This window comes from Eubalaena glacialis, chromosome X (assembly GCF_028564815.1).
Source record: "Eubalaena glacialis isolate mEubGla1 chromosome X, mEubGla1.1.hap2.+ XY, whole genome shotgun sequence".
In the NCBI taxonomy this organism is placed as follows: Eukaryota; Metazoa; Chordata; class Mammalia; order Artiodactyla; family Balaenidae; genus Eubalaena; species Eubalaena glacialis.
In genome coordinates this window covers 138,044,200-138,063,141 of record NC_083736.1, presented here as the reverse complement: position 1 = coordinate 138,063,141, position 18,942 = coordinate 138,044,200, and the positions used below count along the sequence as shown (strand labels likewise).

The window sequence follows — 18,942 nt, the reverse complement described above, 5'->3', positions numbered from 1 at the left end:
CACGTTGGAGACCATTCCATTCCGGTACATTAAAACAAGACCCTTATGAAGAGTCATTTTGTTATTACAATGTTGTAATGGATATCCTTGTTCATATGTCATTTCACAACTATGAATATATATACGGGATAAATTCCTAGAAGTGAAGTTGCTGGGTCAAAGACTGCTTTAGGAAGAGGCAGCAGACATAGTAGGTGGTTAGGAAATGTAAGAATTAAAGGTTCTAATCCTGCCCTCAATTATCACTGACATCATAATCATACAATAGCGTTATATTACCTTCAAGCCAAGCTCTGCTTGCTGAAGCTTTCACAACTCGACGATTTGGGATGGAGGGAATCAATGCATGCTGCACACTGAAGAGATCATAAGAAAGATGAATAGAGTCACATATATCCTACCCAGCTGAGCCTGCATTTCTTTCATTCACTCATCTATCCATCCATGTATCAATCTATCCATCCAACTATACACTAACTATACATCCATCTATGATAAAGAGATAATTAAGAAATAGTCAACAGGGCTTCCCTGGTGGCACAGTGGTTAAGAATCCGCCTGCCAATGCAGAGGACACGGGTTCGAGCCCTGGTCCGGGAAGATCCCACATGCCGCAGAGCAACTAAGCCCGTGAGCCACAACTACTGAAGCCCATGTGCCACAACTACTGAGCCCACGTGCTACAACTACTGAAGCCCACGCGCCTAGAGCCCACGCAGCCCAACAAGAGAAGCCACCGCAATGAGAAGCCCGTGCACCGCAACAAAGACCCAACGCAGCCAAAAATAAAATTTTTGAAATTTTCACAATACTGAAAAGTACAAACAGAAAACTGAAATCAACCATAATTTTTCCAGTCAGAAATAGCTAACGTGAACATTTTTGAAGTGATATACCTCAAAGTTTATATTATTCAATTTGTGTATGTGTGCACATATAGAGGAGCACGTGTATGTGGGTTTGTGTATATGTATGTGTACACACACATTCATCTTGAATGTTACTATGCACAACAGTTATTCTCACTAGGGGAGTCCTTAAGGGAAGAAATCAAATTCTTCAAAGAGGGGTTATTCAAGTGCCAACTTCTGACTTTGAGAATCACTCAGTATAACAAAAGATGTTCCTTTGTGAAGCGTATGGAATCCCACAAAAGACTGAAATACTCTATCCCATATTATCATTTAAAATGGCTGTATAGCATTCCACCATATTCAAAGCCTGTAATTTATTTAGTCACTGTGATGTTGCTAAAACGAGAGAAATTATTTAGATGAAAACAAAATTAACCTATATTAAGACATTTATCAACTTACCTATAAGGAGGTAAAATGTCATTTTTCTCTTCCAAAGAAGCTAAATGCTGTGTTAGTGCTTCAAGTAAATTGCAGGGTACCTAAAAATAAAGTTATTAGGAAAAAAGTTGTTTTTTGATAGATAGTTCTTAGCAAATTCATACTCTCCTATATCATAAAAAGATTTTGAATAAAATTAAGACACCTGTATAGCAAATGATTAAAGCTAAATAATTGCTAGAAGTAAATTCATTATTAAAAGTAGCATCTTGGTATCAAATCACATTACTATATAGCCTCAAACTATACTTTTACATACATTTTTAAAAAAACAATAAAAAAGCATCTTAAAATGATCAATGGGCTGCTAAAATATGTATTTCCTTTGGAGGAGACATTGGGCTTGAAATTATTCATTACTTATGGTTCCTTCATGAGTCACTAGTTTACTGAATAAATTTAAGTAAAACATTAAGCCTACTGGGGAAGAGGGAGAGAGAATTTCACTCACCGTCTCTGGTCTCTCCTGAAATGTCACCTCCTCAACTGGGATTTCCTTGGCCATCCTAGATAAAATAGTACCTACCAACAGTCTCTTTACCCTCACTAAGTTTTCTTTTTCTTCATGGCAATTATCTTCCCTGAGATTATAGGTTTCTTTCCGTGTATGTTTATTATCCGTCTCCTTGCAATAAAATATAAAACTCCATGAAGACAGAGATTTGGTCTGTTTTGTTCACTGTAGACTGGAGCTTCCCAGGTCATGAAGCCTGCAACTAGGTTGTTTTTGCTTGTGGCTCCAGTCTACAGGTCTGGCGGACGAGAGGTATCAAATAATCAAACAAATAAATGTAAAATGAAAGTTGTGAAAAGTACTGTGAAAGAGAGGTGCATGATAGGTAGTGTTTAAGTAAGCGAATCTGACCAAGTCAGGGATGTCAGAGAAGCAAGCACTCCTGAACAAAGTAACAACTGAGCTGAGAGCTGAAGGATATCCAGGAGAAAAGTAGGATACTAGGAGAGGAATGAGCATGGCAGGAGGGCATATGGCACAGACCACGAATAAAGGTGAACCATGTTGCCAAGGGGAGCGTGGAGGAGATGAAGCTGGGAGGGATTCGACGATGCAAGACCTTAAAATCAACGCAATGTTGTGGAGTTTGGACTTTAACTTGAGAATACCGGATGACTTCGAAGTGAGGAGTGATCTGTATTTTGGAAGTTCTCAGATCAGCATTCTGGCTGCATTGCGTAAAAGAAACAGCAGGGGGCAGATATATGGGGAAGCGAAAGGATCCGAGTTGAAGCTAGGATGATGGTGTGGTGGCAAAGACGGATATAGATGCTGCTGAGCTAGCAGCTGGAGAAGGGTTTAATGAAGGAACTGTTCACAGAGGTGTGGGCAGGGCTGAGGGACCATTCTGAGAGGAAAAGGGAGTGCTATGAATGACAATAATGGCACAAGAGGTACACACACTCAGAGGAGCCTGGATACCACTCAGTGCAGACGGGCTGCCGGGCTGAGGCATCCAAGCAGAAATCTGCTCAGAGGGATTTCCTGCTGGACCAAATATGAGGACCAGGAGAAGCTCTCCCTAGGGACGCCTCTTAACCACGTGGGCACCCTGAACACAGAGGAATTGGAGAATCTGTTCCTTGCCAGAGCTCACAGGCCCCTCAGCAGCAGGGAGACCAGGAAGTCTGGAGTCCAGAGTGAGCTTCAAAGGTTCAAACATACTAGACGGCAAAGAGGGGTGGAGGGAGCCCAAAATGATCAGGCGACTCCCAGCATCACCAGGGCAAACACACAGAGCATTTCTAGTTCATTCATTCAGTCACTCAATAAATATACAACAAAATAATAAATAAATAGAAGTTGTCACTACTTGCACGGTGTTGGTTGGCAACATTCTTTTTCATCCGATTTGCTTTCAGATAATTCACCGACAGCTATAAATTTGTGGCAATGCTGTCACCCGTGATTAGCAGAACCCCGCTCAGAACGACCGAAAACTTACAAGGCCCCAAAACGGTGCTTCCCAGCGAAAGGGTAGGCGTGAGGCTGTCAGAGCTCTTGCGTGAGGCACACGGTGGCCCTCCGCCCACCAAAACCGCGGCTATGCTAAGGCGAAGCTGGTACCCAGCAGGGTGGAACCATCTGGTAGGTCCCCAAGTTTGTGCCCCTGGAGCTCTGATGAGGGGTGTGGCCCAGAGACGTAGGTCTGAACGGCTCTGGTGAAAAATAAAAGTGCATCGAATGGCAGACAGAGCAGACGTTGCTAGCGAGTTTCCGGGAGTCGCACTCAACACGAACGGCAGGCGCAGGCGACGGTGGAAAGAAGAGGCATAGACACAGGCAGACGCACCAGCCAGCCGCTCGCAGAAGGAGGCTCTGTGAGCCCTAGACAGTGTCGAAATCAAGGAGGAAGGATCAGCCGAGGAAATGAGGGAGACACCCCTTCAGAAGACACAAGGGTTTGGCAGAGCCTGAAAATGGTGAGCCTGCACCAAGAGTTTAGCAGCTCTTGCTTCACATAAAGATTGTTGCAAGCACGAGAGAAACTGGCCAACCGACAGTCAGATGTCCCCTAGAGCTCTGGCCACAGGTGCTGAGCACTGAAGGAGGCCAAGGCCAAGATGCCAAGCCCAGGTCAACTGATGCTCCTCTGGGCCCCCATGACAGCCAAGCTGTGGTTCTCAGCACAGGAACCCTTCCCAGCTTCACCACCTCAAGGAAGTGAGGTCTCTTTTGCAGGAACTCAGGGGCTAGGAGTGTACCTCATTCATTATAGCTCCTTCTTCCTGGTAGGGGTCAGGCCTGTGTCTGTGAATGAATGTTGATTGAAATCCACCAACTATGGTGCCTTTGGGCAATGAAATTCCATCTTCTCCCCTACTAACCCAGATATTCTCATTGTCTCTCCGTCTGGTTATCTGAATTCTCATTCAGGAAGCTGTGCGTTAGTTCATCCAACAGTGGTTCCCGTTGTGGACCATTCTGTGGGGTTCAATGTCTGTGCACAAAATAGGTCCCTTTCGTACCTATCTGTACATGAAGGAATTCTTCTGAGGACACATTTCTTTCCTTGAAAGATTTTTTTTTTAACATCTTTATCGGAGTATAATTGCTTTACAATGGTGTGTTAGTTTCTGCTTTATAACAAAGTGAATCAGTTATACATATACATAAGTCCCCATATCTCTTCCCTCTTGCATCTCCCTCCCGCCCACCCTCCCTATCCCACCCCTCTAGGTGGTCACAAAGCACAGAGCTGATCTCCCTGCTATGCGGCTGCTTCCCACTAGCTATCTATTTTACGTTTGGTAGTGTATATACATCCATGCCACTCTCTCACTTTGTCCCAGCTTACCCTTCCCCCTCCCCATATCCTCAAGTCCATTCTCTAGTAGGTCTGCAATTTACAAGCAGCTCATGCAGCTCAACATTAAAAAAACAAACAACCCAATCCAAAAATGGGCAGAAGACCTAAATAGACATTTCTCCAAAGAAGATATACAGATTGCCAACAGACACATGAAAGAATGCTCAACATCATTAATCATTAGAGAAATGCAAATCAAAACTACAATGCGATATCATCTCCCACCGGTCAGAATGGCCATCATCAAAAAATCTACAAACAATAAATGCTGGAGAGGGTGTGGAGAAAAGGGAACCCTCTTGCACTGTTGGTGGGAATGTAAATTGATACAGCCACTATGGAGAACAGTATGGAGGTTCCTTAAAAAACTAAAAATAGAACTACCATACGACCCAGCAATCCCACTACTGGACATATACCCTGAGAAAACCATAATTCAAAAAGAGTTATGTACCAAAATGTACATTGCAGCACTATTTACAATAGCCGGGACATGGAAGCAACCGAAGTGTCCATCAACAGATGAATGGATAAAGAAGATGTGGCACATATATACAATGGAATATTACTCAGCCATAAAAAGGAACGAAACTGAGTTATTTGTCATGAGGTAGATGGACCTAGAGACTGTCATACAGAGTGAAGTAAGTCAGAAAGAGAAAAACAAATACTGTATGCTAACACATATATATGGAATCTAAAAATAAAAATGGTCATGAAGAACCTAGGGGCAAGATGGGAATAAAGATGCAGTCCTTGAAAGATTTTTGAGAAGACATCAGACAGAAACTCTCTCCTTCTCTGCCACCAAACCCAAGATTTATCTGCATCTGCAACTACCTTCTCCTCCCAACCTCTTCTACCCTCTCATCTGAGGCCACTGCTGGATGCACCGTGTTCTGGATCCCAAATCCTCTCAATTTCCTCCCCCCACAGCATCACCCTCTCTCTCTTTACAGACTTCTCCCCATTCCTCCAGTCCCAACCAAGGCAGGTCTGCCACACCACAGTCAGGCACTGGGAAAGAGTAAAAGCCCTGACTCATGGGATGGGGAGATCCAGGGGGATGGCTGTCAAAGTCCTGAGTCTCCCTTGTTGGAGACAATATGGAGACCTCTACTCCACCCCCCTTCCTGCCATCCAGTCGAAACAGTAAAAATAAACAAGATCCTCCTAGGAAGATGGCAGCAATCAGTGCCAATCTTAAAGATAAAAAGGATGCAGGGGTGATGGTCCCCACCCTATCTCCATATAATTCACCAGTATGGCCCCCAAACCAGTCAGGCCCTGGAGAGTGACATAGTACAGCATAATCAATCAAGTAGTAACCCAACTGCAGCCACTATAGTTCCTTTGGTAGAGGTGGGTTAATGTAGTCTCAGGAACATGGTATGTGGCTAACAGTTCGGTGAATGTTCTGCTTTCCATTGCCATCTAAAGTGTGGATCAGTAAGAGTTTGTAGGCAGGTGGAATGGGCAATGCTATACATTTATACTCTGACCCAGGCTGTGTTAACTCTCTCAACCCATATGTCAGAATATGGTCAGAAGAAGTCTAGACCATCTGGTCACCCCTCATAAATCGCATTGATCCACTTCTGTTCATGATCTTCATGCTAAATGGATCAGATGAACAGGGAGGTGCCAGTACAGTGGAGACCTTGGAAAGTTATATGCACTCCAGAGGATAGGAGGTAAACCCTACAAACATTCAGGAGCCTTCCATAACAGTAGAATTTTTAGGGTTTCAGTGGCCAGGGATCTACCAGAAAATTCCATTGAAAACAGAAGACAAATGGTTGCATCTTGCACATCTCATCCCAAAAAAGGAAACATGACTATTGGTAGGTCTCTTTGGATTCTGGATACCAAGGAAGACTGCTTTGGCCCATATTCCAAGTGACCTAAGGTGGCCTGCCATATTAGTTTGGGGCCCAGAGCAGGTCCAGGCTGGGCCAGCAACCCCTGCTGCTGAAGCCCTGTGATACACCTGGGATGGAGTGCAGGCTGCCAGACTGTCGCCTCATCCTCACCTGCTGCATGGCCACCTCTGCCTCACATCACACCCACTGCGGAAGGAAAAAGCCTGAGTTCATTTGATGCTCACAACCCTGCTATGAGGTAGACAAGAGTAACACACCCATTCTGCATTTGCATAGACGAGGGACGGAGAATGGAAATGAGTTGCTTGAGATTACACACCTGAAAGGCAGGCAAGGTGGCCTCAAGCCTAAGTTCATTATTCCCAATAGTCTGCTGTTTCCACCAATCAGTTCTGTCCATTTAAAAAGCATGCTGGCATATGGTCACCTTATCTTTGATAAAGGAGGCAAGAATATACAATGGAGAAAAGACAGCCTCTTCAATAAGTGGTGCTGGGAAAACTGGACAGCTACATGTAAAAGAATGAAATTAGAACACTCCCTGACACCATAAACAAAAATAAACTCAAAATGGATTAAAGACCTAAATGTAAGGCTAGACACTATAAAACTCTTAGAGGAAAACATAGGCAGAACACTCTATGACATACATCACAGCAAGATCCTTTTTGACCCACCTCCTAGAGAAATGGAAATAAAAACAAACAAATGGGACCTAATGAAACTTAAAAGCTTTTGCACAGCAAAGGAAACCATAAACATGACGAAAAGACAACCCTCAGAATGGGAGAAAATATTTGCAAATGAAGCAACTGACAAAGGATTAATCTCCAAAGTTTACAAGCAGCTCATGCAGCTCACTATCAAAAAAAACAAACAACCCAATCCAATAATGGGCAGAAGACCTAAACAGACGTTTCTCCAAAGAAGATATACAGATTGCCAACAAACACATGAAAGAATGCTCAACATCATTAATCATTAGAGAAATGCAAATCAAAACTACAATGAGATAACATCTCACACCGGTCAGAATGGCCATCATCAAAAAGTCTAGAAACAATAAATGCTGGAGAGGGTGTGGAGAAAAGGGAACCCTCTTGCACTGTTGGTGGGAATGTAAATTGATACAGCCACTATGGAGAACAGTATGGAGGTTCCTTAAAAAACTAAAAATAGAACTACCATACGACCCAGCAATCCCACTAGTGGACATATACCCTGAGAAAACCATAGTTCAAAAAGAGTCATGTACCACAATGTTCATTGCAGCTCTATTCACAACAGCCAGGACATGGAAGCAACCTAAGTGTCCATCAGCAGATGAATGGATAAAGAAGATGTGGCACATATATACAATGGAATATTACTCAGCCATAAAAAGAAACGAAATTGAGTTATTTGTAGTGAGGTGGATGGACCCAGAGTGAAGTAAGTCAGAAAGAGAAAAACAAATACCGTATGCTAACACATATATATTGAATCTAAAAAAAATAAAATAAAAAAATTGGTCATGAAGAACCGAGGGGCAAGACGGGAATAACGACACAGACCTACTAGAGAATGGACTTGAGGATATGGGGAGGGGGAAGGGTGAGATGTGACAGGGTGAGAGAGTGTCATGGACATATATACACTACCAAATGTAAAATAGATAGCTAGTGGGAAGCAGTCGCATAGCATAGGGAGATCAGCTCGGTGCTTTGTGACCAGCTAGAAGGGTGGGATAGGGAGGGTGGGAGGGCGGGAGACGCAAGAGGGAAGAGATATGGGAACATATGTATATGTATAACTGATTCACTTTGTTATAAAGCAGAAACTAACACACCATTGTAAAGCAATTATACTCCAATAAAAATATTTTAAAAATAATAAAAAATAAAAACAAAAAATAAAAAGCATGCTGGAGTTGTTATACTATGAGTCGCCACTTAGCTCTCAGTGGGGAATGCTCTCTTTTATGAGACCTACAGCTCACAGACCTGTTCAGAAGACACAAGCCTATGTATATATAAGTATAAATATAAATGTTACTCTTGGGGAAATGAAAATACACATGTAAGTATATGGAAAATGATGGAGTCTCAGATGATTAATATAATAAACACAACATAAAAACAAAGTCACTTAGGGACTTCCCTGGTGGCACAGTGCTTAAGAATCTGCCTGCCAATGCAGGGGACACAGGTTCGAGCTCTGGTCCAGGAAGATCCCACAGGTCACGGAGCAACTAAGCCCGTGCACCACAACTACTGAGCCTGCGCTCTAGAGCCCACGAGCCACAACTACTGAGCCCGTGCGCCATAACTACTGAAGCCCACGCATTAGAGCCCGTGCTCCACAACAAGAGAAGCCACCGCAATGAGAAGCCCACGCACTGCAACGTCAAGTAGCCCCTCCTCACCGCAACTAGAGAAAGCCCGCGCGCAGCGACGAAGACCCAACACAGCCAAAAATAAATAAATAAATAAAATAAAAAAGTCACTTAAACACAGATGAGAGATATACTGACCTGATTAAGATATGGAATGTCATTCTGGTCAATTCCAACTTGCTGAAATCACAAAAAAAGGGGAAAAAAGAAAACATTACAGCCAGGAGTGTTAACAAAGAAAAGTAAGTGTGAGACCAATTTGTACGCTAAAGAGAAAATACTCCAAGAGCATGAATGCCTTGCTGGGCTGGTACACACCCTGATCAAGAAAAACATCAGGCTAATGTATACCTTGCACACATAAGCATAAACTTATATTTGTTCTTAGGATAAAATTAAAAAAGAAAGGACTCACCAGATGTTGAATCTTTGCTATTTTGGGAAGAGCTAAGCTGCATTTTGGATATCATACAAATGTGTTCTAATTTTTCAAGTAGTCAGAATCAGCTATTGGGGCAAACATGCGGCTCACCTCATATATTTCCTTCTCTCACTGATCACAGACCTGTTCTACCTATTATCCGCTGCCTTAAAAGACTCATGTCATATATCTTTTGGCCTGGTTTTAGAGTTTTTTCTGGTGGGAGGGTAAGCTTGGTATCAGTTATCCTCATGGCCACAAACAGAAATCCTTCTAAGATTGTTTTTGACCACAAGCGCATTGGAAGGTACATTTGAAGTACCTAATTCTAGCTTTTAGCTGTACTGTTTACAAAATAGTTTAAACTACCAATTTCTGTGTGTTTGTGTGGCATGGTGGTGGGGTAGAGGTATAGTTATACAGGATACTAAACTAATACAGAAAACAGCACAAAAGCCTCGTATACAAATAGATTTCTGTACCTCTGCAACTTTCAGGAACTGTGTCCATTTGGTCGTTCTTTCAAGGAACCTGATGTAAATATCCAAACTTTCCTTGCATTGGTTCTTCCTCATGTCAAAATACTTGCCTAAAAATAGAAAAATAAATTACAACAAAGGAGCTAATATCGTAGCAATTCCAAGTTTCACTCCATTCTGATGATTCTGTGTTAAGTTGACTCTGGATATGATTTTAACTTGTTGAAAACAATTAGTTTTAATCCAGTTATTTTCTGCTTTAACAAGCAACAACACTGCTCGTGTAAGTATAATCAACAGATTTTTATAGAGGAACTACTGCATGCTGAACAGTGGTGCTGGTAATATGTATGGCATGTAATAGTGTACACATATAATTTAGATAGTTTAATTTCTACAACTTCTGGTCTGGAATCTTTTTGATTAACATCAAGCTCTGATGGTCTCTGATGGAAGGGGCTGTGTTTCCTACCTTTATAACTCTACAAATGCATTAGACACTTCTTCAGTATGAGAAATATCTCAAATTCTCATCAACGAAGTTTGGAGAACACTTCCTATGAAATGAATCACTCATTAGGGCTAAATGATGACTGAAATTTCCTGAAAAGCCTAAGAAACATACGCTTGTATATGATCAAAACAATTAGTTATATTATAGGCTATATCTTAGGAAAGTCAGAACTGTATTATCTGACCTTGGTGGAGTGGGACTTAGTGTGTAACATATAAATATGGCAACCCATGTTGATTTCCTGATAAGTTTCCCAGAAATATCAGTTAGCACTTATATACAAACTGAAAACTTCTGTGGCTGATTAGCCAATTATTTTTAACCAAAAAAAGGAATATGATGTCTCATTATTTAAAAATACGTATGACCCTGCAAGGATCTTCTATTTTGAATCTAAAACACATATGAGTCTAAATGTAGAGATAAAAGATTTTTACAAATAAATTATTTTTACCAGTTTATTTTTTTAAAAGTAATGCCTATTCTTTAGCTTACCTAGCAGATTAAGGATCCCCTCATTATAGGCTGCAAAGAGGCGAAGAGAATCCTTAAAGAGAAGCATGAAAGCAGCATGTATTATACCATTAGTTATTTCGTCAGGATCTGCCTGGAAATTAAATAAAAGAGTAATCAATTACCACCACAATTTTAAAAAATTCCCTCTCCCACCTACAGGTAAACAATGCTGTTTACCAATATTTTTCCAAAGGGTTTATAAAGCTCTTACATTAAAATAAAGAAGAGCATCAAACTGAGTTTGAATAACTGGAAGAGTGTTCAGCAGCTCCTTAGTGTTCATCGTTCTCATCACACCATCCGTCCTATAAGAGAGAAAAAAATTCCTAACAGCAATAATAATTGAGTGTGAGAAGCACTGTGACACTGGCATCTTGAAATAAAGCTGTGTTTTTGACAAACTACATATCAGAGCACATATGTATTTCAGTACTTCTTGCTTACAAACCAATGATATTTACCTACCCTCTCTTGGTTTTGGTGATGTCACATGCAATCAGTCTATATGCGAGTGACTTTTCATTCAAGTACCTGCTATATCGTCTGATGAAGGTTGACATAGTATAGCCTAAAAATGAAATATTTTTATTATTTCCAGTTTCACCAATGTTAACCATTTACCATATATGTGAATAAATGCAAAGACTTACCATTTTACATTCACCCATATAACTCAACAACATCTTTGAAGCACAAAGACTAGAATGGCTTATTAATCATCTAGTACAACATTCCTCAAACTTTCTGTTAAAGATTATTTTTTATTTCCTCAAAGTCTTGATATCACCTCATGATGTAGTATTGATGGTGACATTATTGAACAGGGGAAATAACTGAACTTGATTAGTTCCTTTCACATTTCCAAGGAAACTATTGTAAATTCTTAGCATTTTCCTGACACTCGCTATCCCATTGGTACCATCCCTCCCCCACCCTCTTTCCACTCAACAAATGACCTTGACCCTACTTCATAGACAAAATGGAGAGAGACAGGCCATGATAGAAACTCAGCTCCTCACTAGTCAACCTCCAAACGTGCCTTGATTCATTTATTCAATTTATTTTTTCATTCAACAATTATTCAGTGCTTCCTATGATCCGGGCACTGTCCTAGATGCTGGAGGTTCAGTAGTGAACAAAACAGACAAAAATCCATGCCTTCATAGATCTTACACTCTCAATGGTGATTGATAGACAAACAAAAGAAAAGAAAAACACAGAGATGGTTAGTTGCTGAGAAGTGGAAAGAATAAAAGTCAGGCAGAGAAAGGAGACTGACCCAGGAAAGCCTCACTGAGTAAAGGCCTGCATATTGTGTTATTCTCAGTAACTACTCAAATATGTGTTGTATGAATGAATTTAGAAATTATTTTCCATCATAAAATGTACACCACATCACATCGTTCATAATTCAGAACGATTTTTTTTTTAACCACGGATGGTTTTCAGAACATTTCCCTCCTTGCCACAGAGAAATATTTCCATCAAAGAATCAGCTTACCTTCTATGACACTTTTATCCAGGAAGTTGTATAAAGTGAACAAAGAATTTCTAGATGCAAGATGTTGGATGAATCGCTATGAAACAAATGTGCCAAATTCTAAAATTAGTTTCTGTCCACAAAGAGAGTTCCCTCATGATTTTGTCATTGTGAATGCATACTTAACATAATTCTATCATACAGCTTCTATCTATTTCAGGAGCATTGATTAAGGCGAGCACCATCACACCCTGGGCTAGCCAACTGAAGGATATGCAATGCTGCCTAGTCTGTTTATATACCCACTAAATAAATGAGGGGTTAAACATTAAAGCTAATGTGAATACACACTTTTCACGCATGACTTTCTATCTAGTCATTTCTCCCTTTTTGAATTTTGAGGAATTTGAAATACAGTTGACCCTTGAACAACTCGGGGGTTAGGGGCGCCAACCCACCATGCAGTCGAAAATCCACATATAATTTATAGTCAGCTCTCTGTAGATGCTGAACCTCTGTAACCATGATTCCACGTCCACGATTCAACCAACCACAGATAGTGTAGTGCTATAGTATTTACTATGGAAAAAAGCCACATACAAGTGACCCGTGCAGTTCAAACCCATGATGTTCAAGGGTCAACTGTAATTATAGAATTATTTTAATAATTAATGTTAAATTATTTAATAATTTAATTAATAGAAAAATAAAAACAATAATCTGGTACATCTGTGTACCCCACTACCCATAAATGACAACTGCTAACTTTTGGACATATCTACTTCAAGTCTATTTTTAAAATAAGAGGAATAAAGTCTTACAGGTAAAGTTAAAAGTGCCCTTTGCCCCATCCCCAAGTTCAATTTCCTTCTCCTACCTGGAAGTAACCATTATCATAATTTTAATGTGTTACCTTTACAGCCTATTTTCTTTATAGTTTCATATATATTTGTTCCGTGGACAAATATTAACTGTGAATTTTAAAAATTTATATAAATGATATTGGACTCTACTAGCATTGTTTTTGAGATCTAGCCTTGTTGGTATACATCCTATTAGTATTTCATTGTATAAACACTTCATTTTAGTTATCTGTTGCCCACTGATGGAAATTCAGGTGATTTCCAACTTTTAATTATTATAAACATGCTATGAGAAGTGTATTTGCTGGGTCACTGGGCATTTTCAATTTTATTAAACATGTCTCAAGGCACTCCTCTACAACCCTTCACCCAGCATCAGATACAGAAGTACACAGAGTTGTTCATAGTATTCCTTTATCATCCTCTTAATATTCATGGAATCTGTTGTGATGTTACTTCTCTCATTCCTGATATGGTAATGTATGGATGGCATCCACAGGGTATGCAAGTTCCCATTTCCTCAGGGTCCCAGCTCTTGATACTGTCACGCATTTTATTTTATTTTATAAATTTATTTATTTTATTTTATTTATTTTTGGCTCTTGGGTCTCCGTTGCTACGCGCAGGCTTTCTCTAGTTGAGGCGAGCGGGGGCTACTCTTCGTTGCAGTGCACGGGCTTCTCATTGCGGTGGTTTCTCTTGTTGCGGAGCACGGGCTCTAGGCGCAAGGGCTTCAGTAGTTGTGGCTCGCGGGCTTCAGTAGTTGTGACACGCAGGCTCAGTAGTTGTGGTGCACAGGCTTAGTTGCTCTGCAGCATGTGGGATCTTCCCGGACCAGGGCTCGAGCCCGTGTCCCCTGAATTGGCAGGCGGATTCTTAACCACTGTGCCACTAGGGAAGCCCTGTCACACATTTTAAATTGTGCTTATCTGAGTATGTTTTCAGATGGTTATCAGCCACTCTGGTTTCTTTTTCTATGTACTGTCTGTTCATTTCTTTTGTTCATTATTCCAGTGTACTGCTTTTTTCTTACTGATAATGTAGTCCGAATATCAATCTTTTGTCTGTAGTATACGTGCTGCAAACATCTTATTGCAACTTTATGGTGTCTTCCCTACTCAAATGTCATAAGCATATTCTCCTACATTTTCTTCAATTTTAAAATTTAGATTTTTGCATTTATAGATATTTCATTCATGTGGAATTTATTTTTTATATGGAGTAATATAAAGATCTCATTCTATTTTTTTCCATAGGGATGTTATTTGTACCAAAAGGCTTTATTTTAAATTGCATACTTTCCCCCACGTTTTTAGTGCCAGCAAGCTCCCATATAAGTACAGTTCTACTTCTGATCTATTACACTCCCTTTATATATATATGTTTATTTTTACCAATACCATACTGTGTAATTACTGTTGCTTCTTAATAAGTTTCAAAACGCAATCAATTTCTAAATCTTATTTTTTTTAATGCAAATCTTACTGAGACAAAAGTTAATTTAAAGTAGAAAATAGGGCTTCCCTGGTGGCGCAGTGGTTGAGAGTCCGCCTGCCGATGCAGGGGACACGGGTTCGAGCCCTGGTCTGGGAAGATCCCACATGCCGCGGAGCAACTAGGCCTGTGAGCCACAACTACTGAGCCTGCGCGTCTGGAGCCTGTGCTCCGCAACAAGAGAGGCCACGATAGTGAGAGGCCCGTGCACCATGATGAAGAGTGGCCCCCGCCTGCCGCAACTAGAGAAAGCCCTCGCACAGAGACGAGGACCCAACACAGTCAAAAATAAATAAATAAATAAATAAATAAAATTAAAGTAGAAAATAATAAGTAATTTAATGTTGTAGAACATTTCAGTTGTTCTGTAAAACACAAAGAGTGTGTGTGGGGAGAGCTCTTGTGGTGACGCTGTAGTAACTCTGCTTTACTTTACCTGGTAAAGTAAAGCAGTTATGCAGCAATACGTTTTTGAGGGTTTTCTCTTTTTTTGGTCTAAATCACCTAAAGAATTGAGAGAAATAGCCACTCTATTATCCACTTTATTATCCAGTGGTTAAAATAATATACTTTAAATACTGATTGCAAAGATATATTCATAAGTAAAAATGGAAAAATTTGTTTTTTAATATCTACCGCTACATACTTCCCCCACTTGTCACTAATGAAAGCCAAAGCAAGAGGTAGGATAAAAACCGATAACCATCTTTAAAATAAAATAGAGAGCATCATTATTCTCCATTTTAAAAAAATGTAGTAAGCCCTTGACAAAGTAAGCATATTCAGCAACTGTGTACTGACAGTCCTTTGTAATAAAGTAAGGAAATGCCTACCCTTTGAATAGATGCCATGCTCACCTCATTTCCATGCACCATAAGGTGATGCACAGTAATCAGGGCTTTGAACACCACCACCCAGCTGCTGCTCCTAGTTTTCTCAGAAAGAATATCAGCCAGATGTTCAACACTCCTATTTGTTCCATTTATGTACTGGATTAGATCTAAATTAGAGACAGTGACAAGCATTAAAATATAGACTGAGAAATAACTTTCAAAACCAAAATTGGTAACTTTAACTTAAATACAGATGCAATCAAATCTCAGAGAAGTGACAAAGGGAATAATCCAAAACATTTTCTTCATTACGAGTACTACAATTTGTACTGACATGTTACATGATATTTAATGCCCGTCTATCCTATTGTTCTGTATACTTGATGAGGGTTGGGATTGTGTCCATTTTGGTCACCACTGTCTCCCCAAGACCCAGCACAGTAGCTGGCACATAACAAATTATGGTAAATACTTCTTAAATGAATGAATAAGACTCAAGAAGGTAAGTAATATGCCCAAGGTCATACAGGTAGTTAAGTGGAAGGGCTGGGATTTGAAATCAGGTTTGTTTGACCCTGAAAACCAAGGTATTAACCATCATGTCATTCTGCCTCTCTCAAGAAAAGTGTCATTCTATGAAGATTCAGTCAGGAGCTTTCCTTGTGGTGCCTCCCAATGTCTGACCCTTTGGTTTGCATCTTTTAATTCCTTATTGCTTTTTCTTCTTGAGTCCACTTCCTCATAGCCTTGTACCTGGTTTATTGCAACAGCTTCTGATTTCCTGCCTCAAGTTTATAACCATTAATCAATTGACTTTATACAGCCCCTCAAAACCTAAGTTTAATTGTTTCGTTTTTCCTATTGAAGAATATGCAATGATTCCCTGCTGTTTATCAGTTGAAATATTCTCCTTGCTTTCCAAACCATCTATAAACTATAATTATAAAACAACTTCATCCCTAGCACTTATTCATTACTTAGCATCTTCATATGCATATATGTAGGATAGGTACTGAGGAGGATGCTTAACAAATATGCCAGTGGATTAGCGCAACAGGCTGACCCTGTCAAGTCAGATTCACTTATTCAACAAATGTATGTACTCAGCATCAATGCCTTATTATGTGCCAGTTGCTGTGCCATGTTTAAGGTTATGAAGAATGAGATTCTCCGCTATTTTTTAAATCTCTAGGTCTGCTTCATTCCTCTTCCTGTGAAGTTTCCTCTGCAAGTCTTTTATTTCTGCTTTTGCACGATTTCAGCCTTTGGACTGAATCTTTCAGCTATCCTGGTACTGATTCAAGTGCCCCTGTTTGCTTCCATGCATCATTCACATCGATAATTATTGCTCATCCTTCAGGTCTTGAGAAGTCAATTCTGGCACATGTTACATCCCAATCCAGGGCTAGATTCCATACATCGCCCCAGAATCAAATATGGAGCCTGTTGAGAATAATGCTCAGGAAACTTTAAATATATATATAAAGGAAATTAATCTACTTAACTTGGTGAACTGTTAGTTGCTGTAATACATGCCCATTATCATGATGATAAGAAGATAAAACTTTAGAAGACAAATGCATATTAAGTCAATGAAAGCCAAATACGAAAATCAAGAGGTGATCAAAAGGTTGAGTCGGCTACGAAGGTTTCAAAGGCAGTAGGATTTATGTATATTGCCAACAGCACAGATTGTGAAGTCACTGTGTGCTGGGGCGTCTTCGGGCAACAGCCAACGTTAAGAACGAGACCCTTCTCAGAAGCCTGGGTTGTTACTCCACTGGCTGTTATGTCCTAAGGTACATGAGGAACTCGTTAAGAGTTAGATGTTTGGAGTTAAAGAGGCCAGTGGTTGTGTTCCAGGCTCAATCAAAGCCCCCCCTCCCCCCCCCACGAAGTGCACGGCGGGGGCCGTGGTGGGGGAGGGGCTGGGAGGCCGCGCGCGCCGCCGCCATTAGAGGCACGGAGATGGCGCCCTAGCAGGGCCTACTCACCCGCCAGGTGTTTCGGCCCGGGCTCGGAGGGCTCATCGGTGGTCGCTCTGAGGGCAGCCTTGGATGCGGACGACCCCATGCCTGCGTCGCCAGCCGCCGGCTACGAGGGTAATGGCCGCAAAGGCTGGTCCCTCCTCTTCTGGACCAGCGGACTGATCCGGGACCCGCACCGCGGACGACGAAAGGGGCGCCTGAGGTAATGGAAGAAAGGCCTGGCCCCGCAGGTGGCGTTCACCAGGCGACTCTGTCCCCGGGCCGCCTGACACGGGCCTGCATATTTATGAGGTGAGACGTGATGTCGCGAGGCGCCGGGGCCGGAGAAGCGGGTTCAGGGGACAGGATCCCACGTGGGACGGAGCATCTGGGGGGCGGGGCGCTAATGCAGACCCTTGGCGTGGTAGACGCTTAGTAAGAAAATAACCACTATTGAATGAATATCATGAGAAAGAGGGACATGTTGGGGACTCCAGGTGAAAGATCTCGAGATCTTCAGGTCTTGGGAAGTCAAGCGGTCCTGTGATAGTGCTTTGGAAATCCTTGACGTGGCCTCGTTAGGGAGGCTTCGGTCACGTGTGATGGGAACTGTATCCTGCCCGAGTCCATGTCCTGCAACCCTTCACCCAGCATCACATACCGAAGTCCATAGACTTGTTCATACTATTCCTTTTATCCCTGGAATCTGTAGTGACGTTACTTCTCTCTTTCCTGGTACTGTTAATGTATGTCTTCTCTCTCTCTCTTTTTTTTTCTTGGTATATCTGGCTAGCCAGTTATCAATTTTATTGATCCTCTCAAAGAACCACCTTTTGCTTTCACTGATTTTCTCTATATTCTCTTTTCTATGTCATTGATTTCTGCTCGTATCTATATTATTCCATTGCTTCTACTTGCTTGCAGTTTATTTTGCTCTTCACTTTCTGGTTTCTTAAGGACATTAGCTTAACTTATTTAAGATTCTTCTTTTATAATATAGGACTTTAGGGTTAAGTACTGCTTTTGTTGTTGTCAAAGAACATGTTTCTTATTTAAATCTTTTAAATTTTGTTGAGATTTATTTTATAGAACAGAATATATGCTCTAAAAGGTAAATCTTCTGTGCACCCTTGAAAACTGCATATTTTTCTACTGTTCGATGCAGTGTTCCATTACATGTGTATTACAGTTATTGATATTGTATCACCACTGACTGAGACTCTGTTCATTTGCATTTTTAACAGCCTTTTTCCCCCCTGCACTTTACGTTGCAGACTTTCTTTTGCTATGTCATCAAGTTCACTGATCTTCTCTTTCTTTTTTTTTTAAACATCTTTATTGGAATATAATTGCTTTACAATGGTGTGTTAATTTCTGCTTTATAACAAAGTGAATCAGCTATACATATACATATATCCCCATATCTCCTCCCTCTTGCGT

The 18,942-nt window shown here is 40.8% G+C and overlaps 1 protein-coding gene across 1 annotated transcript; it reads right to left on the bottom strand.

Annotated features, from left to right (window-relative positions):
• Window positions 1-235: 235 nt before the first annotated feature.
• Window positions 236-17,608, bottom strand: LOC133081959 (phosphatidylinositol-binding clathrin assembly protein-like). Its single transcript, XM_061178266.1, has 10 exons — window positions 17,530-17,608; window positions 15,560-15,702; window positions 12,367-12,442; window positions 11,331-11,433; window positions 11,077-11,170; window positions 10,845-10,956; window positions 9,839-9,945; window positions 9,074-9,115; window positions 1,317-1,396; window positions 236-356 (listed from the first exon to the last, which is right to left on the bottom strand). Exons 1-10 carry the CDS (start codon window positions 17,606-17,608, stop codon window positions 236-238), a joined length of 957 nt encoding a protein of 318 aa, XP_061034249.1.
• Window positions 17,609-18,942: the final 1,334 nt, after the last annotated feature.